Source organism: Sesamum indicum, linkage group LG1 (genome assembly GCF_026168435.1).
Source record: "Sesamum indicum cultivar Baizhima isolate 11 linkage group LG1, ASM2616843v1, whole genome shotgun sequence".
In the NCBI taxonomy this organism is placed as follows: Eukaryota; Viridiplantae; Streptophyta; class Magnoliopsida; order Lamiales; family Pedaliaceae; genus Sesamum; species Sesamum indicum.
In genome coordinates this window covers 12,481,737-12,508,292 of record NC_142657.1, presented here as the reverse complement: position 1 = coordinate 12,508,292, position 26,556 = coordinate 12,481,737, and the positions used below count along the sequence as shown (strand labels likewise).

At 35.2% G+C, this 26,556-nt stretch overlaps 3 protein-coding genes across 8 annotated transcripts; all 3 read left to right on the top strand.

The window, feature by feature from the left end:
* The first annotated feature begins 1,471 nt into the window (after positions 1 to 1,471).
* LOC105158548 (Pentatricopeptide repeat (PPR) superfamily protein) lies at positions 1,472 to 5,917 on the top strand. Of its 2 annotated transcripts, XM_011075341.3 has the most exons (4): positions 1,472 to 4,544; positions 4,643 to 4,808; positions 4,932 to 5,099; positions 5,562 to 5,917. In XM_011075341.3, the coding sequence occupies exon 1, from the start codon at positions 1,776 to 1,778 to the stop codon at positions 3,363 to 3,365; it is 1,590 nt and encodes a 529-aa protein (XP_011073643.2). In that variant the 5' UTR covers positions 1,472 to 1,775; the 3' UTR covers positions 3,366 to 4,544; positions 4,643 to 4,808; positions 4,932 to 5,099; positions 5,562 to 5,917. The 2 variants fall into 2 exon arrangements, with proteins under 2 accessions (XP_011073643.2, XP_011073636.2); XM_011075334.3 differs by having other exon boundaries at positions 1,472 to 4,808.
* Positions 5,918 to 6,763: 846 nt separating this feature from the next.
* LOC105158540 (uncharacterized) lies at positions 6,764 to 11,037 on the top strand. 4 transcript variants are annotated; one of them, XM_020696724.2, is made up of 5 exons: positions 6,764 to 7,059; positions 7,155 to 8,220; positions 8,746 to 8,814; positions 9,638 to 10,415; positions 10,528 to 11,037. In XM_020696724.2, the coding sequence occupies exons 2-5, from the start codon at positions 7,221 to 7,223 to the stop codon at positions 10,712 to 10,714; spliced, it is 2,034 nt and encodes a 677-aa protein (XP_020552383.2). In that variant the 5' UTR covers positions 6,764 to 7,059; positions 7,155 to 7,220; the 3' UTR covers positions 10,715 to 11,037. The 4 variants fall into 4 exon arrangements, with proteins under 4 accessions (XP_020552383.2, XP_088740972.1, XP_011073624.2 ...); XM_088884846.1 differs by having other exon boundaries at positions 6,765 to 7,059; positions 7,155 to 8,217; XM_011075322.3 differs by having other exon boundaries at positions 6,765 to 7,059; positions 8,746 to 8,898.
* Positions 11,038 to 13,840: 2,803 nt separating this feature from the next.
* On the top strand, positions 13,841 to 21,432 carry LOC105158532 (protein SPA1-RELATED 2). 2 transcript variants are annotated; one of them, XM_088883741.1, is made up of 8 exons: positions 13,841 to 13,972; positions 15,109 to 16,645; positions 17,371 to 17,528; positions 18,123 to 18,948; positions 19,397 to 19,543; positions 19,956 to 20,273; positions 20,369 to 20,428; positions 20,707 to 21,432. In XM_088883741.1, the coding sequence occupies exons 2-8, from the start codon at positions 15,152 to 15,154 to the stop codon at positions 20,896 to 20,898; spliced, it is 3,195 nt and encodes a 1,064-aa protein (XP_088739867.1). In that variant the 5' UTR covers positions 13,841 to 13,972; positions 15,109 to 15,151; the 3' UTR covers positions 20,899 to 21,432. The 2 variants fall into 2 exon arrangements, with proteins under 2 accessions (XP_088739867.1, XP_011073618.1); XM_011075316.3 differs by lacking the exon at positions 13,841 to 13,972 and adding an exon at positions 14,021 to 14,186.
* The last annotated feature ends 5,124 nt before the right edge of the window (positions 21,433 to 26,556 follow it).

Here is a 26,556-nt window from a genome sequence, read left to right as displayed (position 1 = left end):
TTAAGTGGAAAATAGGGAGAGTTGGAGTTGGTTCATTGATGAATTACTTGACAACATTGGAGGTTTGGGGACAGATAAGTGGTTTCATTTCTGATAGACAAAAAGGGCTAGTTCATGCTTTGAGAGAATTAGCACCAGGATCTGAACACGGGTTTTGCGTTAGACACTTGTACGAGAACTTCAAGACAAAGTTTAAAGGCGCAGAGCTAAATGGGTATTTGTGGTAGGCAACCACTATAGCAAACAAGCAAGAATTCAGGGCACACATGAAGAAGATTGTTGAACTTGATCCTAAGAAGAGTCAAGACTATGAGACAACAACTGAATGGCTCAGTAAGATACCACCAGAGCATTGGTCAAGGGCTTTCTTTTTTGTGAAGTCCAAATGAGACATCCTAGTAAACAATTTGTATGAGTCCTTCAATAATTTTATTTTGGATGTCAGTGATAAGCCAATAATTACCATGTTATAGTGTATTAGGACAAAATTAATGACAAGGTTGCAATGCAAAAGGGTTGGAAATTTGGAATGGAGATGTATACAGGTGTGTGTCCAAATGTGTTTAAGAAGGTAAACAAGCAAGGAAAACTTGCTAGACATTGTTTCAGCACGTGGCGTGGGGCTCCAAAGTTTGAAATCGATTACTTTCTACACAAGTACGTATTTGATCTTGACAAAAAGACTTGCACATGTGGCATGTTCCAATTGACTGGCTATCCATGTCGTCGTGCTTATTCAGCAATAGCAGACATGAGGCATGAGTTTGAAGATTATGTGGATGCTTGTTACCACCACATCGGAAGTCAAAATTGTTTAAGGTAATACATTGGATTTTATATGAAATGTATCCATGTCTTACTTATATATTTTTTTTTATATGAATTGTATCATGCCTGATTTATTTTTTCTTGTTTATCCTCGGTCTACAAGTGTAGAAACAATCAGCAATACTGGTGGTCTCTCATGCACTCAAGAATCAGTTCAAGGCACTCAACAATCTTCAAAGGTGAACATTATTTATTTTATTACAACTAATAGTTTAGCATTTCGATACTTTATTAAATCTTGTATATAGAGACAAAACAATCAACAATAGGAGGTAAAGGCAAGAATCAGCCTGTAATAGAGGTTCCAAATGCATCGTTTCAGGTTTGTATATTTCCAAACAACCTACAAATTCAATTTTTTGAATATTCGCAATACATTATGATTTTTATCTTATCAACATTATTTCAATCCATACATGGTTTCCAAGGAATAATGTATCGTTGGAGAAACCATCACAAGCCAACACTGAAGGTTCTATTAGGCAGAGTAATCCTACAATTGAGCAAGTTCTCCAAATATCAAAGCTAAGAAACGAGTAATGGTTGAGACTTGTACACCTGTTCACACAACATGTATGTTGAGGTTTTGGGATGATATTTGGGAGATTGATGTATTTTGACTTGTCCACAATTTGGGATGTATTTTCTAGCAAAGGGAGAAAACATTTGATAGACTCAAAATGAGGAAAGAATAAGACTTTAGGCTCTTTTATGCTGAAGAAAGGGGCAATTCTATTATTTAATAGACGAAATGAGGTAGCGCTTGAATGCCACTTTTATTCGTAGGGGGTTTTTACTACATTTTTAATATCATAGAGATTTTTTTTGCTATTTTTCTTATCACAGTGATTTTTTAACCCACACAAGGTATAACAACATGAGCCTATTAGTTCATACAACTTCTCTTTTCTTCTACCTCTGCCTGTTGATCTTTAACTACTCCGTTAATGGCGATAAGATCATTCCTTCGTCCTCTCTTCTCTCATCCCCACAATCCCACAAAAATTCCCAAGTCTTTCAATGTTAAGCACTTCTCATCTCATTCAATTCCCATTCATTCCCAGCAAATAATCTCAAACCTACCGTCTGACCACCTCGTTAATGAGCTCTCACGCCTTCTCAGCGACTACAGGAACCCCCAACACGACATTGAATCAGCACTTTCTCCATTTGCTTCAAGACTCTCCAAGAACTTAGTTGAACAAGTCTTGAAAAGGTGCAGAAATCTTGGATTTTCTGCTCACAGATTCTTTATTTGGGCTCAGAAAATTCCGGGCTTTCGACACAGCAAAGAGAGTTACCACATTCTTGTGGATATCTTGGGGAGCAGCAGACAGTTCCCGTTTTTGTGGGATTTTCTGGTAGAGATGAGAAAGACTGAATCTTGTGAAATTAGCCGACAAATTTTCTGGATTGTTTTCAGGGCTTACGGTAGAGCTAATTTGCCTGGTGATGCCATAAGGGCTTTTAATAGGATGGTGGATTTTGGGATTAGGCCTTGCGTAGATGATCTTGATCAGCTTTTGTATGCGTTGTGTAAAAGGAAGCATGTGAGGCATGCTCAGGAATTCTTTGACCGAGTTAAGGGTAGTGACTTGAGTCCAACTGTGAAAACTTACAGCATTTTGATGAGGGGTTGGGGTGACATTGGTGAGTCTGGTGGTGCACAGAAACTTTTCGATGAAGTGCTCGAAAGAGGGTGCATGGTGGATTTGCTTGCTTGGAATAGTGTTCTTGACGCTTTATGTAAAGGTGGGAAGGTGGATGAAGCATATGAATTGTTACGAGGGATGAGGCACAAGGGGCTCGAGCCTGATGCTTACTCGTTTTCAATATTCATTCATGCCTCTTGTGATGCGAATGATCTTCATTCGGCTTTTAGGGTCCTAGATTCAATGAAAAGGTACAACCTAGTGCCTAATGTGTTTACCTATAATTGTATTATCAAGAAACTTTGCAAGAATGATAAGGTTGATGAGGCGTATGAGCTTCTGGATGAGATGATCGAGAGAGGGGCTAAACCGGACACATGGAGTTACAATAGTATTTTAGCTTACCATTGTGATCATAATGAAGTCAATAAGGCTCTTAAGCTAATTTCTCGAATGGATAGAGATGCATGCCAACCAGATAAGCATACATATAATATGGTACTTAAAATGTTAATTAGAATAGGGAGGTTTGATAGAGTTGAGAAAGTTTGGTATTTGATGGAAGAGAGAGGATTTTATCCCGCAGTCTCAACATATGCTGTCATGATTCATGGACTTTGTAAGAAGAGAGGGAAACATGAAGAAGCTTATAAATATTTTGAAATGATGATTGACGATGGGATACCGCCTTATACTACAACCTGTGAATTGTTGAGGAACAAACTCATCGGACTAGGGTTTGCAGAGAAAGCAGAGATACTTGCAGATAAGATGGAAAGAAGCACTTCCCAATCAATTCAAGAGGCAGCAAACTTGATGAGAAGTAATAGGGCACTTGTAGGAACGAGAACTGAAGAAGTATTTTCTGATGAAAGTGATGAATAAGTAATCTTTTGAACATAATCTGGTATAGTTATATTCATACTTGAGATGGTATTTTGCCTTCCATTTGCTGCCCCATCCGTGGAAGTGTGGTTAAAGTCATTTTGCATATCCTGCTCAATCCCATACATTCAACCTCAATTGCGATGGCAGCAGGTTGTTAATTCGAACATATGATGGAGTACTTCCATATGGAGCAGTATTGCTTATATATGGCAAGAGTGGTGAATTTATTCTTAGGAAAAGGTCTAAAGCTTCTCTTTATGGCAAAAGTCTCAGAGTCATCAAATGAGGTCCTTTATCCTGCAGAACATCTTCAATCAGAAAGACAACTAATCGAACCATTCAGCTTCATGGTAGTTCTCAAATCCCAATTGATTCCAAGACTTCAGTTAATCAGCAGGAAGATGGAACCTGGAGTTATCACAATTATGCAAGTTTTTTGTACATACAACTCCAGTTGGTCTCTTGTTGTTGGTCCCCTTGTACTGGCTGAATGGTGATGATGCATAGAAGTTTAATGAAGACATAATGAATCTTGTAATTTACTCTCTTTTTTGGGTTGGTGGCTTATTCCAAGTTTAGGAAGTAAGACCACTGTTGTGAGGGTGTTCTTGGGGAAGCTTATATGTTATAACCCTTCTGCCTTGGAAGATCACAGGGTTCATTGGACATAAATAAATGACTGAAGTTTGGCATCTATTAGCTGTTGAGCTGCATAGGGGCTCACTGATTGAGTGCTCTTTCCTTGAAGATGAACTCCTCTAAGTGATCTCCAGAAATTTTTTAGTTGAGGTGAATTCGAAGAAGTTGTTCGAATTGTGTAATCGTCAATTATTTACACCGTAACCGACCTAAAGCAATTTGATTATACATCAACTCTTGGCGATCATAAGTGGAAAGTTCATATTCTTCAGTCATTGATAAACTTTGGGATGTAAACATATACCCGCAGAGGTCTTTCTGTTATAGAGGGCAGAGCTCTTCTTGAGGTAGTTTGCTGAGTTGGAGAGATCCTTGGCAGAAACTGAACTAGCCAGAGCTTGTTTTGAGCTCGCGATTGATCAACCTGCACTAGACATGCCAGAGCTGTTATAGAAGGCATTCAGGTCATTGCGTTGCCCTAATGTAAAAGCTGTCTCTGGTCTCTCACTCTCATGCTTGTTCACGCTCTGCTATTTTGTAAGAACTAAGCTGGTCTCTTTTGAAATATAGCAATGTAGCTCTACTGTAAATTTGATGGATAGAATGAATGTGTATTGTTCTTCTATCTATTACAGCAAATTTTGTTTGAAATATCTGAAGCTGAATATGAATACTAGAGCACTTTATGAGAGGCTTTTGAACTGCACGAAACATCTGAAGGTGTGGACTAGTTATGCCAAGTCAGACAGTTTGTGAAAAGTGATTATGAACAAAAGAGAAAATGCCTTCAGCGGGACAGAGGTAACAAATGAATTTCTCCAGATGTGTCATTTTCTTTATCGTAGTCCTTGTACCAATTGTTCCAATACTTAAGTTTATTTCATGGTAGTGAACTAAACCTCACAGTTTTTATTTGTTCATCAGCTGTAATTGAAAGAGCCTTAGCTAGTTCAGAACTTCTGCCCATGTACTGAAAGAGGAAAGGGCAATACAAAAACTCAAAGTGCTTGGTGATGTTACTCTGGTTCGTGCTAAGCTGCCAAAGAAACTCAAAATTAGAAGGCAAATTGAAACTGAGGATGGTCCAGACGGGTATGCATTTGGCCTCTTCTTCTTCTTTTTCATTTTCTAAATCACAGTTTGGTTTTTCTCCACTTGAATTCCATGTAAGAAATAAATTATTCTTATGAACCAAGACAAATGAATATGAACGGCCTCGTTTCTTTTTTTGGGGTGTGTGTGTTCTGTTGGCTTATGTAGACTTTGAATTTATGGATTCCATACTTGGAGAAATCCTTCTTGGTTGATTTGCATTGATCCCTCCGCAACATTTCAAATGTGAACTTAGTTTCCCATCACTTGTTGGGAAGGGACAATAAACATTTTGGTAGAGCTGCTTTCATGTGTTTACCTTAAGATGCATGTTGTTTTCCTCCCCTAGTACAGCATATAAGCTATATGCATCAGAACTGGGGTCGTATAATTCTATCAATTCAAGCTCATTGAAGCTAAACTGTTGGTGGCAGCCAATTCTGATATTGAAATAACCTGCAGATACGAGCAGTATATCCAACCATCTTTTCCTACAAGAAACGCATTCAACAAATCTGAAGATTTTGGAAGCAACATGTCCTTACCCTTCTGGTCTTGTATGTCCGTATCCAACTTGCCTGCTGTATTCAGGAATCTAAAGTCTGAATTGCTCTGTCAGTTTCAGGGTAATTTATTACTACGTTGCTATCGTGGTAAACAGCCAACAGCTCCGCTTAATTTCGGTTTGATATGCGATGTTCAAACAAAATCGAACTTGGAACTTCAGTTTCCCTCAAACTCATGTATCAGATATTTATATATGCTATCTTCATGTCATCATTTGTTATTTCAACTGCTGACAACTTGAGCTTCCTCAATTCGTAGCTTAGTGTTTGAGGGAAACATGCTTCAACTTTTGCCTCATTTTAGCTTTTTCAAAGTTTAGTAGAGTCCAAAATTGTTAGTGAGACACTCTCTTACTGGTTTCTACAGCTAAAGGCAGCAATATTTACTTTAGTGCAAGTAACAGAATCCCGGAAGATTTAAATAGATTGGACAAGACTCAATCAAAAGGCCATAAATTCTTCAATATATGTCTAAATTTTGAGATTCCTTTTCTGTCATTTAGCTATCCACTGACACCGGATGCACCCTAACTATTCTTCAAATTCTTCTCTATGAAAGGCCTATAAATAGAGGTTCCAACGAGTTATTTGGTAACATCCACCTCGCACTTGAACTCTTACTCAATACTCTCTTGGCTTTTAGCTACACTTAGCTTACTTTTTACACTCTACACGAATTATACTACTTTTATCATCATATTTCACCATTTCGAGTTTTTCTTTTTCCATTTTTTTTAGTAAGTCGTCACTCATTTAAGTATCGGAGTGTTGACCTCTATATTGCAGGTTAGTTTCCTATTAATTTTTAAATCTTTTTAAGGTCATTTGACCCTTATGTTGCGGCTAAAATCTAGTACGCATTAAATATAATTATTTTCGATTTTATGAATTTATATTCACTTTCAAATTTCAAAATCAAACAATTCTAAATCAGCTTAATTGGGCAAATTCAACCAAATATACAGAGGAATTGTTTCTATAGAATATTTTTTTTAAAAAAAAAATTATGTAGAAAGAAATATACCAAACGAAATGAAGCATAGTTTTTAATTTAAGAACAAAGAAAAATATTCCAAGAAAATGGTATGAGAGTGACAATTATTGTTTTGGGCCCACCCACATATTGCCCATCCCTGTTCTTGCGACTCTGCAACTTCGAGTGTGATAGACAGTGCGAGACTGTGAGTATTAGTTGCCCATTTGCCCTGATCACTACTCTCCCTCCCTACCTTCTTCATCCGTCTCTTCTCTTCCCCCATACACAGTCTCAACCTCTACAAGTCTACTTCTCAGTCGCTCGCCAAAAGACGGTCATTTTCTCGTGCTAAGGGTTGGTACCCACCTGAGGAAGGCTTTTCTGCAAGTGCCAAAAGTTACCATTGCATAACCAGAAGGTAATTTTGTGGGCATTTTTGGGTTTTGTTGAAGAATTAGCCGGAAAAGTTATGTTTTTGTTGAGTTCTAACCCTTGAACCTCTGTTGCATGTAGGATTAGCAAATCAGTGAGAAACACTCTTGAAGACGCATTGTTGATGCTGCTGAAGTTTCAGTGAAAATGAGTTCACCAGACTCTGAGAAATTGATTTCCACGATGGATCGGAGCTTACCTATTGCGGAACTGATCAAACTCATTAAGCATTTTTTTCATGGGTGCGAGTTTAATGAGATTGAGAATATATTGATAGATTGGGAGGAAAATATGAAAGTTGAGATGGAGAACCTTGTAAGAGATCGTGATTCGATCAAAGAAGAGGTTCGCCTCTTAGAAAGAACCCAGGACTTGGCGGTGCTACAAAAGATGAAACTGGAGGAGAAGTTGCAAAGGAGTCGGATGAAATGTGAGGAGTTGAATGAGACAATTACGAGGTTGATGGAGCAGCAAAGGGTGTATATTGATAGAGGAAATCGAGCCGCCGAGCGGTGTGAGAAGATTAACGAGGAGAATATCAAGATTTCAAAGGAGAAGAATAAGTTAATTTTGGACTTAAATGAGAAAATTAACGAGTTGAAGAATAAAAACTTGGAAAGTGAGAGGTTGGTGGCAATGTGTGAGCATAAGATTAAATTTTTTGATGCAAGACTTGTAAAATTGGCTCAGGAAATTGAGTGTTTTAGGACGGAGAAATTGACTGCCGATCAGACTATGAAGGACTTGAGGCAAAGGCTTTTGGAGGCTGATCAGGTCGCTGAGGACTTGAAGCGACAAAATATTGAGCTCACTCAGACAGTGGATGACTTGAGGCTCAAAAAATTGGAGTCTGAAAGCAGACTCGAGAATTTGACCCCAAGAATAAAGAAGGTGGAGGAGGCACTAGCTCATATGTTGAGTGTGAAAGTTGAAGATCTTGTTACTTTTTTAGATGGCATTGAGGGGGTTGCTGCTAAAGATGAACGAGGAAATGGGGATTTTCCAAATTCTGAGGGGGTAAAGGATGATCTGGAAAATGACAGTTCACAAGATGAAGGGGATGATGATGCCGTAAACATGGGTGTCCGGGCGCGGTCCACTTGTAATTCTACTGGAAGTGGATGCATTGGATTGTCAAAGAGAGGTAGTCGTGAAAAGAAGTGGTTAATCATGCATATTATGTTATGTTTTTCAGATATTGATGGCATATTTGATATAAATTGTCCTTGATTTTCTTGGAAGTTAGTAGTTTATAATGTATTAATATTAGTACCATATACCGAGCTTTTGGCAGCTTAAAACTCTTTTATAGAAAAAAAAGAAAAGATTATTTATACTCAGTTCGATTTAGGTACTCTTTATTAGGATCACTTCCCATGGCTGTTTTATTCAACTTTTGTTTTTGTTTTAGTTTCTTTGTAATGTCCAAGGTTTGTCTATGCCTTTATTATCTAATCTGGGTACGAGATAGTTAACCTCAAATTTCGTGTTGTAAAATTTAAGTTTTGCTGTCTTTTTAAGTTGTTTGGATAATCAATGTTAGCTTCTGGAAATGCACCTCTCTTGGAAGATGTTCACGTTGTGTCTTATATGTATGGTATGTGACAAAGATGAGTGAGAGTTTCCACAAATTATTTAGCGGAAGAATGACATGTCAAATGCTTGCTTACAGGTTGCAGAAAACAGGTTCAATCTTGTCGGGTAAAAGAGGATGGCTCAAATACAGTTCAGACTTCTCCAGGTTCACAATATGGTTATAATTCTCCTCCAACAGAAAGTAGTGGTGACGACCACGAAAATGAACGCGAAGGGCTAAGGCGTTCAGGTTCACAATATCGCATTCACTTAAAAATAAAATAAAATACTTGTTTTCACCTTTGGTGGTAAAGTGAGCAACCTTAGAAGCAATCCTTCAAAATATTTAATTTTCATGTGTGAACAAAGGAGTGCATTTTGTTTGTTCTCAGTGCTGAATGTATATATAAAATGCTGGCAAGAGTCAGAATTTCCATCCCTACAAGTGGAGCGGTTTGATTGGGTTTTCTGGATTTCTCAATATTAGAGTTATTTTTTCATTTCTGTTTTCTGTTTAGAGATTTTTTTCTTTGATAGAGATATAGTGTATCACCAGCAAAGCACTGAAGCTACCTCTTTCTTTTGCTGTGAAGTCCCCAGCATGGTGATTTATACATGACCATCTACTGTTATCAGTGTCTTGCCTTTTGAAATAAAACGAACTAGTAACTCCTGTTTTTGGTTGCTTAATTATAGATCCTTTACCCTCTCACCCTTGTTTTCTGTTCCGTTTGCCTTGCATCTGAGTTTGTCTATTTTCTGAGCACCATTGATTATAGAACCTAAAGTTTAATGCAGTTGGCTGTCCTGGAATGAGATATTTTCCGTTCTTAAATGCAATTTGGTGCCTGGTACTTTTTTTTTTACCCAATTTGTGCCTGGTGCTTTTTTTTTTTTTTTTTCTTTTTCCTCTTTGACTCTGAGTTACTTGGTTCTGCCATGAAGCCTGAGACCTGAGATCTCACAAGTTATGCATGCACATGCTGCAGGTCCACATGCTGGTTTCATGTGCCCCAGTGTTGAAGCGCCTGTCAGAGGGGAGTTAGGGGGAACAGGGTCTCCTAGTAAAATGGCATGTTCATCTTCTGCTGCTGGGAATATCATTGTGCTATGTGACAGTGATGACGAGAACCCCCCCGATGAAACAGCCTGTACTCCAGATAGAGGTGCGAATGTGGGTGAAAATGAGATGACCTTTGATAAATTTGTTCGGACTCCATCTTCTAGCCAGAGAAATCAGCGGAACAGAACAGATTTCTCAGAGGATTCTCTCGTGAATTTGTCTAGAAAGAGGAAAAGAAGCATAGCCAGAAGTGACAAGGTTAATATACCCATTAATCAGAAGAAAAATCAAATTCTCGAACCAACTAATGATGGAATTGGACCGCTTGAAAATAACTTCCTGGTGAAGCCTACTCCGTCACCCATCAGTCATTCAGTGTCCAGAAGCCATGAAGAAAAATCTGGGTTAGTATGTGATTCTCAAACTCCCTTGCAGAAGTTTAATGCCTTAAAAGATGGGGATACTACAGATTCAGAAGATGAATCGTGCTCAGACTCCTGTATGGATGAACTTATTGCAACCCTTGAAAGTGAAAAGCTCAGTAGAAAATGGATGTTTAAAGCTGACATGCTGCAGGCCTTCCAGGATGATGTGGAATTGTGCATGAATGCCGTGTGTGCTCTTTACCGACAGCAATTTTTCACGGGAAAATCCACCCATGGTTCATCCAAGTATGGAGTATTCAGCCACATTGATTCGATAAGGTATGACGGTATCACTGAGCCATCCCCATTCTTCCTATTCCATCTCATGCTTTGTAAGTTTTACTTTCAGCCTCCACCTTTATGTACTCTACATATGTGAAATCTTTTCCAGTGGGCGTGTGTTGGCTGAGTACCTGATTGATGGTGATCCAGAGCTCAGGCTCAAAAAATCAGTCTCTGATGTTAAAGAAGGACGCCCAGACGTTCTCAGCAAATGTAGAAAGCTTGCTAATATTTACCATGAGAAGCTATTCGAGATATATTGCGACAGAAAGGATCCTTTCTTTGGCGAAACTTAACCATGACTTCATCTAGTTTTCTGTACATCTAAGGTACGTGTAACGTAGTTTGGCCTTGTTTCTGGATTCGCTCGACAGTCGCATTTAAGTGTATAGCTAAAGTTGTTTGGCCTTGTTTCTGGATTCGCTCGACAGTCGCATTCAGCAGTGTATAGCTAACAGGTAGCTATTAAGCGTTTGCTGCCTAAAGAGAGTTTTCTAGTATTGGGTGTTTTTGGTGTTCCCTTATTAGGTATTTGATCATGTGAATGACACTCTTATGCTCACTCCAGATTCAATGTAATGTTCACTGAAGTAGTCATTGAAGAAACAAAGAAGAGAAACATGTTTGAAGAGTGGTTGAAAGGGAATAGCCGAGAGAGAATCTTAATATAAATATAAATCAAATTTTTCCCCACATATCATCTAAAATTTATTAGAATAAATTACAACAACCTATCCTGAAGTTTGACGAGAAGGTATTCGTAATTATGCGGAACCTTATGGGAGGTCGTCGTAATTTACCCAATTTATTATTAAAAAGAAAAAACACATTTTCATGATTAGTTTTCTTATTTTTTAAGGTAAATTGCAATGTACTCTTTCAAGATTTGCCATAATTATAAATACCTTCTTATTGTTTGAAAAGTTATAAATACTTCAGAAAATTACAATTATCCTATCAAATACCCTCCTATAATGGGCTGTCACAAGTAGGTTTTTGTTAGGGTATTTATAATTTAATAGGGGTATTTATAATTTTCAAAACAACGATATGATATTTATAATAATGACAAATTTCAAGAAACTCATTGTAATTTACCCTATTTTTTATTTAAAATAATAATGTGAATTGGAAATATTAGTTTTTAAGCTCAATCATATTAAGGGTAAGTTACAGTTATTGGGGCTTTCAAGATTCGATATAATTATGAATAGACTCTCGTTATTTACAAAATTACAAATGACCTCTCAAATGAAAAATATTTATGTAGTTGTCAGACATTGAAATGAAGTTACTATTTTTACTTTTGTTAATTTTCTTTTTTAAAAAAATGAAATAATGTAAAAAGATTTGAGGTGGGTAAAATAAATCATCGATAGAGCGTATTTGTTCATAAAAAGTTTTTAGAAGATACATAAAATTACCAAAAGATGTTTTTGGACAGTTTGCCACAAAAATTGAATGAAAATTTAATAGATGCTAATAAAATGGGCTCTTTTTTGGACGGAATTTAAAATTAACGAATATTTATAATTTTTTAAACAATGATAAAATATTTATAATTATGTCAAAACCTCAAATTTTGTAATTTACCCTAATATTAAACGAATGTGTGCAACAATTGAATTTAAGTTTGGGGTTACTTACACTTAGACTCCATATGAGAATGCGAAATTAAGCATTTTTCAAAGAAGTTTTGAAATTACACTTACATGCCTCCAAAAATTCTTCTTTTACACTCCTTTGGTTAGGGTTTGGGCAAAAAATACTAAAGCTAACAAAAAAATTACATAATTTGTTATTTTTGCCCCTCATTTAATATTTTCATTTATATTTTTATACTTATGAAAAGATAAATGTTATATATATATATATGGAGTGGATTAACATCATTATAATTTTTTCCTTATAAGTATAAATTTATTACATAAGAATGTTAAATAAAGGGTAAAATTAAAAATCTATGTAATTTTTTTATTAACATCAGTATTTTTAATCTAAACCCTAATAAAACGGAATTAAGTGTAAATAGTAAATTTTCAGAGAGGATATAAGTATAATTTTAAAATTTTTTTTTTAAAAAAAATAACTTTATCTTTTCATAGGGATTTAAGTGTAATTAACCATTAAATTTAAGTAAAAATTGCAGCATAAAAGACGGGTAGGTGGGCGTATTTTTCAGCCATTCAATAAAAATCAATAATTTTGTTTTATCGACAAAATTTGAACTTTATAAAAATCTATAACGAAAAAGAGATTTGAGGTTTTGATTTTTCTTTTTTTATCTACCCATCCGCAATTTTTATGTGTATATATAATAAATAAAATAAATAACAAAAAAAAAGTAAGAAAAAAAAACAACTTAAATATATTATTGACACAAAAATAAAATTAAATAGTGGTATCAGAAATCGCGGCTTGTAACTCAAAAAAAATTTTCTTTTATTATTATACGTTTAGAGTTTAAATTCAAAAATTGAATCCAATAAATCGAAAATTCAAATTCAAATTCAAACAGGTAAGCATCTGTTTTTCGAAAAAAATCTTATATTAAAAAAAAAATCAGATTTGACGATATCAAATTAATCACAGCGTAAATATGATACTTTTATCATGTGATTGATTTTTTTTTTTTTTTTTGTGAAGTGGTAAATTTACATTAATTTACAATTTGATAAGCGGCGGGTGGAGTGAGAAAGAGGCGAGGGAAGGTTGAGTAGAGGAAGAGTCGCCACGTAAAATGGGCTGCAATTCCTCCAATTCGGATTGTGATGGACGTGGAGGTTTGATTGCCACTCTCGCCTCGCCTACTAATCTACTATTTCCAATTTTCCCCCAACTCTCCACTACTCCTCACCTCATCTCATCCATCCATTTTTCCACTTTACCCACAAAATCCTACGTATACCCTAACCAACTCAATAACTATATGTCATTGCCATACTTGCCATATTATTCCTCCTTTTTTTAATTAGAATTTTCTGACCATTTGTTTATTTTTTTAAATAATTTTAAGATTTGGTATTTCAGTTCAATGACGAAGGTAATTTTTGCAAATGAATATATGCATTTTGATATAAGAATGACGGGAAATGTGGAATATAAATAAAGAAATACTGTGGAAAGAATAGAATATATATTGTCCGTACTTTTCATATAATACTTGGCTGGTGATAAAGTTTAATTCAACAAGAATTGAAATATACATATGAACATATTATCGGCATATCTGTGCAGATTTGATAAAAAATTGGTGTTTCAAAATAGCGTATTATATAATAAATTGTGAAAATAAAAAAAAATTGGGGAGCCAACTTGAAATTTAATAGCCCTAGTTGTTGGGGTGGGGGGGGGGAAGATGGGTGACAAGTTGAAATTTAAAACTGTGCTAAAAATTAAAAAAGAATATTTGATGAGTGGGTATGATAACTGAGACAACCTTAATATGAGATTAAGGAATACTTCATAATTATAATAATAATAATAATAAATCACAGATCAGTGTGTGTGTGTGTTGTGTGCGCGCGCCGGAAGAGATATTTTTGCCATTTCAGGTAATTCCCATAAATCTCTCCCACTCTTTCCGATATCCCAAATCAACACCACCCCCACCCCCCACCCATCCACCCACCCACCTCCTAAATCTTCTTTATACTATACTGCTTAGGGCTTTTTATTCCATGGCTCACAAATTTCCCCTTCCATATTCTTCTCTCTTCTTTACTGCTCATTTTCTTGCTCAATTCCTTCGTTTACGCCCGCGTTTTGGTACGCCTCTCTGAGTTTTACTTGGGATTTCTTGTTAATTTCGTGTTCTGTTTGCGTTTTGCAACTTGAATGTTTGAGTGTTTAGCTTTGCTCTGATTCCGAGTTTTTGAATGATTATGGGAATTAAAGTGGGATTTTTTTTTAATTTTTCCTGTCATTGTAATACCCGTAGCGGGTGTGGAAGAAAGTGGAATAGTGGGTTATCTAGGTATGGTGCATTTGCTTTATTTTAATTGAAGGTTGGGAATGAAGTCCGGGATTTTTAGATTTGTGCTTTCCTGTTGATATTTGTTTAGGTTTTTTAGTTTCTTTTGCTGTGGTTTGGCCTTCTGTTGGGGTTGCTTCTACATCTTCAGTTGCTCTCGTTCATATTGAGTATTGTACAGATACGATACCATGAGGAAACTGCTGGTATTAACTTTTACATCACTTCATCCGTGGGTCAAATTCCTACAGTTGGTTGATTTTGCATTAGCTATAGGCCATATGGGTGTGCATCAACTGTTTCTGATTTGAGGGTTTAGACACATGAGAAACTCTCTAGGTTCCTGTAATTTTCTTAACTCTTCTTGTGCTATTAGTGTCATCCCTGCCTTCTTGGTTTACTGAAAGTATAGTTTATTGTTGGTATTACAATTATATTGGTGCTATTGTTCGTGCGGTGCTTTTTGTTGTTATCATCTTTGTTGTCATCATTAGCATTTTTTGTTAACTACGGACCTTTGCTTGACGGGTTTAGAGTGCAGCATGTTTAGTTCTCTAGGTTGCTATAAGTTTCTTTAAGCTGTTGTTATTAGTAGAGTGGTCCATATTGTCTCTGTTGTTGATGATGTTGTCATCATCGTCATCATCATTTGCCTTAGCCTAAATTAAGTTTGAATGGATTTGTTTTCTATACTCATTGGGTGAGCTTCTTGTGCAGTGAAAATCAATTTATGTGATTAAATGAGAATATCTGAGACAGTATGGATGAAGCAATAGGTGATGAGGTTGTTGAACTTGTGGATGACAGACACATTAGAAATAAAGAGAATGAGTTCTCGTTGAAACCTGGCAGCTCCAGCATGCTGCAATCGAATGAAATGATTACACCTGGTGTTAATGATTATCCTGAGAACTCAAAGAATGGATATTCAGATATTTTGGAGGCAAAAGACCTAGACAGAATAGGTTCTTCTGAACATGCAAGTGCCAGTCCTCGCTGTATGAATGATGCTGGAGTCATGGTTGAGGAGTTGACTCTGAGAAATTATGATGGGGAAAGGTTGACTATAGTGGGTACTTCTAGTAATAGAGAACGAGTGCAAGCTAAGCGAAACCAGTGGCAGAATTTGTATCAGATAGCGGGTGTATCAGGAATCGGCAACCTTCATGGACCAGCCGGGTACAAAGGAAAAGGTCAGGCAACCTCAAGTGCCAGGGAGGACCGGAGCAAGAATTTATTTTCTGGCTTACTAGATCAAAATGACCCACCAACAAACTACAATCACAATGCTGTCATGGACAATTTATTAAGCAATGATGACAAAGGTGCTTCAGGTGATATCTTGTATTCTTCTGGAGGTATCCGGACAAAAATTCTATCTAAATCTGGGTTTTCAGAGTACTTCATTAAGAGTACGTTGAGAGGCAAAGGGGTAATACATAAAAGCCAAGCTTGCAGAGGATCTGATACTGAGTCTGGGGACCTGGATCATTCTAAGTCTGGCATTGGTGGTTCGACAAATTCTGCTGCACTAGGCTTGACTGCAAAGTCTGTTTCGCCTATTTCAGATGGTGTTTCTCATCCATGGAATACTGTTAGTACTGCTAATGGGATAACTTTAAGAGAATGGCTAGAAGCAGGGGGGAAGAGGGCAAATAGAGCTGAAAAGATGCTTATATTTAGACAGGTTCTGAATCTTGTTGACATTTCACATTCTCATGGAGTTTCCCTTCAGGACTTGAGGCCCTCCTGCTTCAAGTTGTTGAGATCATACCAGGTCATGTATCTAGGATCTTCTGTACGGTCAGGGTTAACACAAGATGTTACAGATCAAGATACTCACCAATCAAATTATAACCGATATGAAAAGAAGCCAATGTATCAAAGCATGCTTCACTTGGACAACCACGCTGGGAAGAAGCGGAAATTAGATGACAATATGACCTTTATCCAAAGGTGGCCCCAATTTCCATCAAGGTCTGGCATTAGATCTGCACCCATAAATGTTGTCAAGGTAGATGGTGCTGACTCTCTGGATCCTAGCAATGATGCAGGCTACGAGCACAATCCTAAAACAGAACTTAAGAACCAGAACAAGTTCTTTGGCCGTAATGTGCCTAACTCATCACAAACATCCCAGGCCTCTGTGAGTTGTATGCTGGAAGAGAAGTGGTATACCAGTCCTGAGCTGTTCAAGGAGAAGGGCTGTACCTTTGCGTCAAATATCTACTGCTTGGGGGTCCTTCTCTTTGAGGTTTGTGAATGACATGAGTCTAAGTGATTTTCTTCTGTGTCCTAAACTCTTAAGGAATATCCGCTGAATTAAAGCAAATGTTGATTGTGAGAACAAATGTATGATCATGATATGACATTTTATGGCATGAATTATTTTTCCATTAAGATGAGCCTGTCACTGTGTCTTTTGTACAATCTTCTGAAGATCCTAGTCCAGATACAGATGAGCTACAATAGAACTTTATAATTCTTGACAAACACTTAAACAAAGAATCTGCAGAGGATTATTAATGTTTCATTTGATGTGGATTCCATTAAACTCTAATATAACCTGTTTTGTTCATTTTTAAAATTACAAATCTTTTGTCCCTTTTTCTTTTTTTCTTCTACACCAAGTGCAATTGAAGATTTAGGAGATTGAGTTTTACTTTTGCCTTTCTTTTTTAAATGAAATTGTGCAGCTCTTCTAGAATTTGAAGATCTTAGTTTTGTCAGGAGATCAGTAACCTTGATATGTGACAGCCTGGTCTTGTAGCAACAGGGATATAGAAGAAAGTCTAGGAGAATTTTGTTGAGTATTCTAGTTCTATTTTCTTTTTTTAATTTAATAATTAGTTTTAACTTTTATGTGTGCAAATAACTGCTTGCTTACTAAAGTAAAAGCATTATTTTTCCCACTTTTTTTCAGTAGGTTATTTGACTGATAGTTTGTCTTTTTGAAACCAATATGGATGGTGCTTTCAGTTACTTGGCTCATTTGATTCTGGAAGATCTCTTGCTGCTGCAATGCTTGATTTACGTCATAGGATTCTTCCACCAAGTTTTCTTTCAGAGAATCCCAAGGAAGCTGGATTTTGCCTTTGGTTACTTCATCCTGAACCTTCATTACGCCCAAGCACCAGGTACTTTGAAGATTGATCATCAATGTTTTTGTGCTTCCCAGTGCCACCTTCTTTAGTCTTTTTGATTTCAAGTAAATTATATCATTGATATCATTGGGATCTAGATCTAGAGATGTATAGCAGTTCAACTTGGCTATGAAGTTTCACAACAGGACTGAAAATTTGTGTTTTCTCCATATACCTAAAGGAGTTCCTCTAGAAAACCCATGCTGAATGTTCAAATGAATACATTCGTATGAGGAACCATGACTAACTTGATTATGGTTTCTTGTATGTATTAGCTATAGGATAAGTTATCTCCAAAGCCTTTAATTACTTTCCAAGTTTCTTTATATTGGAACAAAGTTAAATACAAATTGACTTAATTTCCATTACCAATTCTGTAATGATGCTTGTATCGAAGAGATCTGCAAATAGATTGCCATGAGATGGTCGGAAAGTGAAGTTCTTGTTTCTGCAGCCTTTTGTGATCATTTGGATTGTTTGTAAATGAGATATCCACAAGTTCATTGCTCCTTTTTCTTTTGACTTGGTTGCTGTATTCTACAACATGAGTTTCAGCAAGTAACTGCTTTTCATTTCACTGAATAACAGTGAAATTCTGCAGTCTGAATTTATAAGTGAAGTTCAAGAATTATCTGGGTGTGAGTTGTTGCCATCTATAAATGAAGAGGATGAGGAATCAGAACTGTTGTTGTATTTCCTTACTTTACTAGATGAGCAAAAACAAAAGGATGCATCCAATCTAGTGGAACAAATCCAGTGCATAGAAGCTGATATTCAAGAGGTTGAGAAACGGAGAAAGAAGAAATCAATGGTTCTGTCTTCCTTGCCTCAGGAGTCTCTCACTGGAAGTGGAAGCAAGTCCGGCAGACGAAGTGCAAGTTTAGATATGTTTCCTAAGATGGCCCCTCTAAGTAATACAGAAACAAGGTTGATGAGTAGTATCGGGCAACTTGAAAATGCTTACTTTTCCATGAGATCCAACATTAAGCTTTCAGACAGTGATTTTGACACTCAGAGGGATGGAGAACTGTTGAGAAGCCGTGAAAACTGGTCCACCATGGGAATGGAGGACAAGTCCAATTCGGCTGATCGTTTAGGGGGCTTCTTTGATGGTTTGTGCAAATATGCTCGATACAGCAAATTCAAAGTACGAGGAATTTTACGGAATGGAGAATTCAGCAATTCCGGAAATGTCATATGCTCTTTGAGTTTTGACAGGGATGAAGACTATTTAGCTGCAGGAGGCGTGTCAAAGAAGATAAAAATTTTCGAATTTCAAGCTCTCTTTAATGACTCTGTTGACATTCATTATCCAGTCGTTGAGATGTCAAATAAATCAAAGCTAAGTTGCATTTGCTGGAATAGCTACATCAGAAATTACCTAGCATCGACGGATTATGATGGCATAGTCAAGGTCCGTGTTCTTTGCTCATTTTCTACCATTCCATTAGATAGATTGGTGTCACTGCTCTGATTTATTCCAAGATGTCAACTCTAGTTCTGTTTGTTCAATGTCTTGGAGTAAGAATGAGCAGAGCACGCAAGAGAGACTCAGAATTTTGCATTCTCATTGCCCAGAAGATAGTGGGAGTGTGGAATGATGATGATGATGATGATATATATATATATAGAGAGAGAGAGAGAGTTTAGTTTCACTGTATTATCTATTACGGTACTTATTAAGTTATTCGGTATCCTTCTAATACCTACACTTTAACTATAAATCTCCTTTTCCTTCACAACACAGGACCTGTAATTATCCTTCCTGGTGTTATCTCCTGTTACGGTGACCTCTAATGTTTTTATTGGTATTTAATTCTTTATCTCTGAGTTGCTGACATAAGATACCTGAATGGTTGTAGTTATGGGATGCAGCAACTGGTCAAGAGTTTTGTCATTTCATTGAGCATAGTGAGAGGGCTTGGTCTGTTGATTTCTCTCGTGTTGATCCGATGAAAATAGCCAGTGGCAGTGATGATCGTTTGGTGAAGCTTTGGAACATCAATGAAGTATGCTTTTCCTTTTTTTGGTTTTGTTGTGTATCTTATGCTTCTAGACTTATGGAAATTGGAGATAAAATACTCTCTCTCCGGTTATCACAATTTAATGTTTCCACATAAATAAATGTTAGATTGTAACTTGCATTTACTAAAAATCACTGGCATTCAACTAATTCCTTTATGCTGCTGTATGATCTGCGTATAACCACAGTTAACAGCTCTAGTAGAGCATAACATATGGAAATTTTGTTTGTTGATTCCCTCCTACCTAAGTCAGCTTTGGTTTTAGTTCTTGCACTTGGCCTATCAGGCTTGATACCTAGCCTGCTTTGTCCAAATCGGTTATTGGCTTTTAGCACACTTCATATTTTTGGTGTAATTGCTGTATGGCTATACAACTGACTTTTGTTCTTTGGTGCAGAAAAACAGTTTATGCACGATCAGGAACAATGCAAATGTTTGCTGTGTACAGTTCTCAGCCCACTCCACTCATTTGTTGTCTTTTAGCTCTGCTGATTATAAGACCTACTGCTATGATCTTCGCAATGTTTCAACACCTTGGTGCATATTAGCTGGCCATGAGAAAGCTGTTAGCTACTCGAAATTCTTGGATGCGGAAACTCTTGTTTCTGCATCTACTGACAACACACTGAAAGTTTGGGATCTAAAGAAGACAAGTTCCAATTGTTTATCAAGAGATGCTTGTATCTTAACTCTTAGAGGGCATACAAATGAGAAGGTTAGTTGGTAGCTGTGCGTAACAAGGAGTAGTTTTCTTCATCTAGTACAGATTGGGAGATTTTTTTGCCTAACTTTGCACTCCTGCTCTTGCAGAACTTTGTTGGCTTATCAGTTGCTGATGGGTATATAACATGTGGTTCAGAGACAAACGAGGTGATCCGCACTTCTAACCACTTCTTTCATATTTTTGACATGAAAACAAGTGGCCTCTTTTCATATTGTCCGAGGTTTTTCTTGTTTCTTATTGAGAAGATATATGTTGGAAGACCAAAGATGGTCTCAAAATAAACTTCAAAACATATAGCATTGACATGGTTGTATATGTGCTACTTGTGTTTGTATTTTTTAATTTCTTGGAGCTCTTCTTTATCAGTTTTAGCTGCTGCCCGTCAATCTCAAGTTTTTGCATTTTTCTACATGTTTGTGTATAGGTATTTGCCTATTACAAGTCTTTGCCCATGCCAATTACTACCCACAAATTTGGCTCCATCGATCCCATAACTGGTAAGGAGACTGAAGACGACAATGGACAGTTTGTTTCAAGTGTTTGCTGGAGACAGAAATCAAACATGGTGGTTGCTGCCAATTCATCCGGGTGTATCAAACTTCTGCAGATGGTTTAGTAACATTCTTTATCCTATTACCAGCTGTGCCATAATTTTCGTAACTTGCACGTCGGTGAAGCATCATAGATGTCTTATGTTGGCTCATTTTATCACCTCCATGGTACACGAAATTTCAAGTTTCAGTTTCTGAAGAAGGTGGGATTTCTATTATTTCCATGTCTCAATATATTCCTTTCAGCCCAAAATAATAGGCCTTAAGTTGAATCCTTATTAGAGATGAGAAACATTCTCATGTCACGAAGTTGCTAGAGACCAAACAGATTTTATTAGGCAACCAGTTGAGTGCTCTCCTCTGCAAATGGAAATTTTATTTGTTCATATTATAGGACTGTAAGTAGGACATTTGTGTGGGTGAGGTAGTCTGTTAGCCACATTCATTGTATATCCATGTGTAGAACAAGTGTACAAGGTTAGCCCAAACCATACCAGATTGCCATTAGTTGCTGTATTTGTACTCCTATTCTTATTCCATGCATGAAAGTGGAAAGAAAATCGAGAAAAAAAAAAAAAAAAAAGAGTTGATTCATCGTACTCTTGGTTTCATTCTTGCTGAATATTTAGTTCTTCATATGCATTTTGTGAATAAAGATGCTAAATATAACAAATATGTTTATGAATGGGTGGTGCTAATGTTGTATGATTGAAGAAGGTAGTTTTGTTTGATACGTTGCTAGTTATTACAAAATGAAAACATATAATGGCTAATTCAGACACATCATTGTCGTCTACATCATTCCTTTTCTCATTACAATAATGCATTGCATCTATTCTTTCTCGCTAGTCCGCCGTCCCTACTGTTTTTTTTCTGGTAAAGACTACAACACAAGGAATGAATAAAATAGAAAAAACTATAAATATAATATATATATATATATAGTATATGTATCAATGATTAATTATTGTTTAGCAACTAATAATTATCTTTTGACTACTAATTATATTAGATTTTTTTTTAAAATTATAAAATCTCCCGTATATGTTTCTATATTTATATATGGTATTCCCTTCTATTTGGGTTCTGTCATAAAATATAAGGGTCAATTGTACCTAAATTTTTCTCTAAAAATATGAAATTATACTTTCTCTTGAAATTTTTTTTTAAATTTTACTTAAACCCCTTTTGAAAGTTTTTCTGTAATAAATAGTTATTGATCATGACCACATAACATTTGTTACAAGTGTTGTGTTTGCATGTCTAAAATATTTGAACATGACTAGGAGTCATGACAAATATTTCTACTATGATGTATGAGATAAGTTTTTATTTTGATTTTATTTAATTATGGTTAATAATAATCATTTATTACGATTTTTAGCCCATAACCTTCTAGTATTGACTACAAAACGATTATATTCCTATATTTATTTTTATTTTTAAGTAAGGATAATTTAGTCATTTTAATTACATATAATTCATATCAACCCCATCATATTATTTCCAACAATCATACATGCTATAATTAATTCTCAAAGTTTCCAATTAAGAAAAAATACGTATATATACATATGTGTGTATATATATAGAAGGAAAGGAAATTTGTAGAATATTCCAAGTTATTAATTAATTAAACAATATAGCTAGTAGGTACCCCAGCTATAAATAGGCAAGAATTGGAGGTAGATCATCATATATAATTAACATATATACACAGCACTCCACTCAGAGAAGAAACTATGAGCACCGGAGCAGCTGCTTCTGCAGCATGCGCCACCGTGAACGGCGGCGTGAGGCCGAACGGCCACCAGCAGCAGCAGCTAGTCAGCAGTGTGATGAACACAAAGGGTTGTGGTTTTCAGATGCCTCTTCACTACCCAAGGTACAAGAAGTCCGACTACGAGAAGATGCCGGAGTGGCAGCTGGACTGCCTGCTGAAAGAGTACGGCCTGCCCGTCGCCGGAGATGTTCATCAGAAGAGAAAGTTCGCCATGGGAGCCTTTCTTTGGCCCGACCAGCTCTAGACTAGCTACATACATCGTATATATATATATATATATATATATATATATATTTATATATAGATAATTAATAGTTAATGTTATTAATTAAAAACTAATAGAATTATTTAATATTTTACTATATATTTTATGTTTGTAACTCGAGTTATTTATATTCCTATGTAAAAACTAAAATTACTCTAATTAATTTTGTTGCAGTAATATGATTGTCATTTAATTTGAATTTTACTCGTACGATGTATAATTATTTGTATTTAAAACTGAATATTTATTATTCCGTGAATCAGTGGTACATACATACGGTAACCTAGCTACGGTATAATCAACGCGTATTTTTGTTAATGTAAAGCATAAACCGCGAGAGAGCCTAATATATATATATATATTAGTCGTTGTGGCATGCACGTTGTTTCTACATACATATAATAAATAACTTTTTACACTTTAAAATATATTATAAATAAGAGTAAATATATAAACCAATATATTGCATTGATAAAAAGGAAAAAAGAAAAATATATTTTTATTAATTAATATAAATTTTGAAAAGTTGAATAAGTTAGTTATGTTACCATGAAGGGTATTTTTGACTTCACAAAAAAATGGTGCAACAATGTCGCTAACGATTGTGAGTGGGACTTTTCCTTTTGTATTAATAGTAATATATATACGCATTATTATCTGTATAATGTTATATTAATGATCAATTACAATTATATAGTAAGAAAAAAATAGGAAACTATAAGCGATATCAAATTGTTTATGAAGAAATTATAAAAATTTTAAGCACTTTTACCAGATTAAACTTTTCATATTGAACTTATTAATTACAACGCTCAATATGCAAGATATTAATAGATCTAAATCAACAAACAACTTAAAGCAAATAAAGAAACAAGACATACCAACACCTTCAAAACAAACAAATAAACAACGTACCACTGTCAAAAATTAACTAAATACCTACATTCATAGGATATAGCACTGTTGTACTAAATTGGCGTATCCCTTGACCTGTCGAGGGAGACGCCTGATGAGGAGTACTGTTGTACTATATTTTTTTCTTTTCAATAAAAATTACATTTATCGAAAAAAAAGGATATAACAAATATTACAAGTCGTTATATAAATTCAATACTACTTAAAATGTGACAGTTTAAGTGGAACGAACTGTACTTTTTTTAAAAAAAATAGATTCAAATACGAATTTACTTGCACTACTAATCTTATAAGTACTTCGACTATTGTAAGTGGTTCTATCCACTTTGCATTTTGATGGGACTATGATAGTGGCTTCATCTTTTAAGTAATAATTATATCCAAATCAAATCGAACATTTTAAAATATACTAGAAGAAATATGAATTTTTGCTACACTTAATTATTATAAGCAAAAGAAAAAAATTACGATGAATACAAATTAACCACGACTCCGCATCGATCATCTATCATTGTTTCTGTAAGTGAAGCCAAAATACTAGTTATATATGACTAAAAATCATGTTAAATATTGATCAACATTGGTGAAAGTTTAAATTTTTTGTATTGATTTTATTTATTCGTAATGAATAGTTAAAACAATGATGGCGTAATCATATTAAAAGAAACATTATAAAATCCATCAAAATCATGTTGTACAATATTTTCAAACACGAAATTAATGTAGTAAGAGTGTCACCACATGTATTGGTTATTACATGCAGACATTGAATTCCCTCATTTATTACAACATTCATTAAATTGTGTGCCTTCCTATGCAGGCAATCTTTTTGGATCAGAAATATTTTGGACTAATTTCATTTGGCGGCTATTATTTGATTTTTCTATAATTCAGGCCCACTTCTTCTCACTCAAAATTACTTCTTAGGTACGTACGTGGTGGAGTTGAGTATAAAGAAATTATTATGTAAGTAAATTAAAATACTTTATATTTTTAATATTTTAGTTTGATCATGTCAACTGAAAATTTGTCACTAACAACGCTTTATAAGTTCCACAATACTATTTTACTAAATAATTCAAAAGTTTATTGTTAAAGTAAACGATCTAAAACATTGTAGGTTTTCAAGAGATTTTATGATGATATACGAGGGTGTAAAATTTTATTACGTCTTTACTTGTTATGTATTCAACTTTTCAGAATTTTAATATTAGTACATATGTATATCCGTAATTTATTTTTTAAAAAGAATAGAAACTCAATATTTTGGACATTTAAGTTAGAGCGATGAACTATTATTAATTAAAATTAATTAATTATAATTACAATTATTCATATCCTGCTCAACAATACCTATTATGATAGAAGAAAACAACTCTTATTATGCAGTAGATAAAATCCCATGTATATAGTGAGGTTCGAACCCATAACCTCTAAAATTATAAAACCTCAGTTTCACCAATTATACTAGACCTCATTAACACTCATTAAGCTTCATTAATTATAATTAAATTTGTTAATTATCAGAATACTCCACTTTTTAAGTACCCCAAAACCCCTCTCCCAACTGACGTCCCCTCTCCAAACTGACGTCTAACCAAAAACTTGTAACTCTACCAGTGTACAAATGTTGTCGATTTGTCATAAAATGGTACCTTTGTCTGCAAAATGATATAAGTTAGTTATACAACAAATATATCGGTCTAGCTCTGGCCATGCTGTGCAATTCATATGTAGACATAAGATCAATGCATATTCGATGTACCAAACTAAGGCCAAATTTGCAAATATAAAAAATAAACATCAATCTGCTCATTGTTGAAAATAAGTTGAAAAAGTTTTACAACATTTGCTTTTAAAATGCTTAAATTAAATTTATCTATAAATAAGTAATTTTCTACCAACTTTTACAACTTTTTGGTATGATAATGTTGTAAATATTAAATGGTTTCTCAACACATTCTAACTTTCGATTTTTTTCCAATTTTAATTCAAATACAACTAACTTTAATAGTATTTAACTCACAACTTTTTTTTTACAACCATAAAAGTAAAAAACTATTACAAACACCCTTTAATGACACAATAAATGTACCACTATTACAGAGTGAGTGGTTCAATTAGAATAAATGTGAAGATCTATTTTAAATAAGCATTTTTTATGAGTTACAGGGACTAACTCATTTATTTAGATTGTGACCTTATTCCTATTGGGGGGTGGGGGGACACAAAATTAAAGCTTCATTTCCTTAAAAAAGTAATTTACCTATTAATTGAAGCACTAATGTGACACCGTTAATTCATTTTTTGAAATTAGTATTTCGAAAATAATATAGTTCATATATATATATGTATTTTCGACTTTCATATCAGATATCAAATCATGATGAGACGGACAGTGTATTTGATTGTAATTTTCTTAAATTACTTTACTCTGATGTATTCTTACTCGTCCGGACTGCTTAGTGAGCAAGGTTTTAAAGGCTAAGTATTTCCCTCATAATCATATTCTTGAAGCTCGGGTGGGAACACGTCCTTCTTACACGTGGAGGAGTATTATTGCAACAATAGAACTTCTGAAATTGGAATGTAGGTGGAGAATTGGGACAGGTCACTTGGTGGATGTTTGAAAGGACCTATGGATCCCTTGTACATCTTCTTTTAGAATTATTACTCCGAATGTACATAATTTGCAGAACTTGTGTGTCAGTGACCTTATTTCGCCTGTGATTAGGGAGTGGGATGTGGAGACTTTTAATG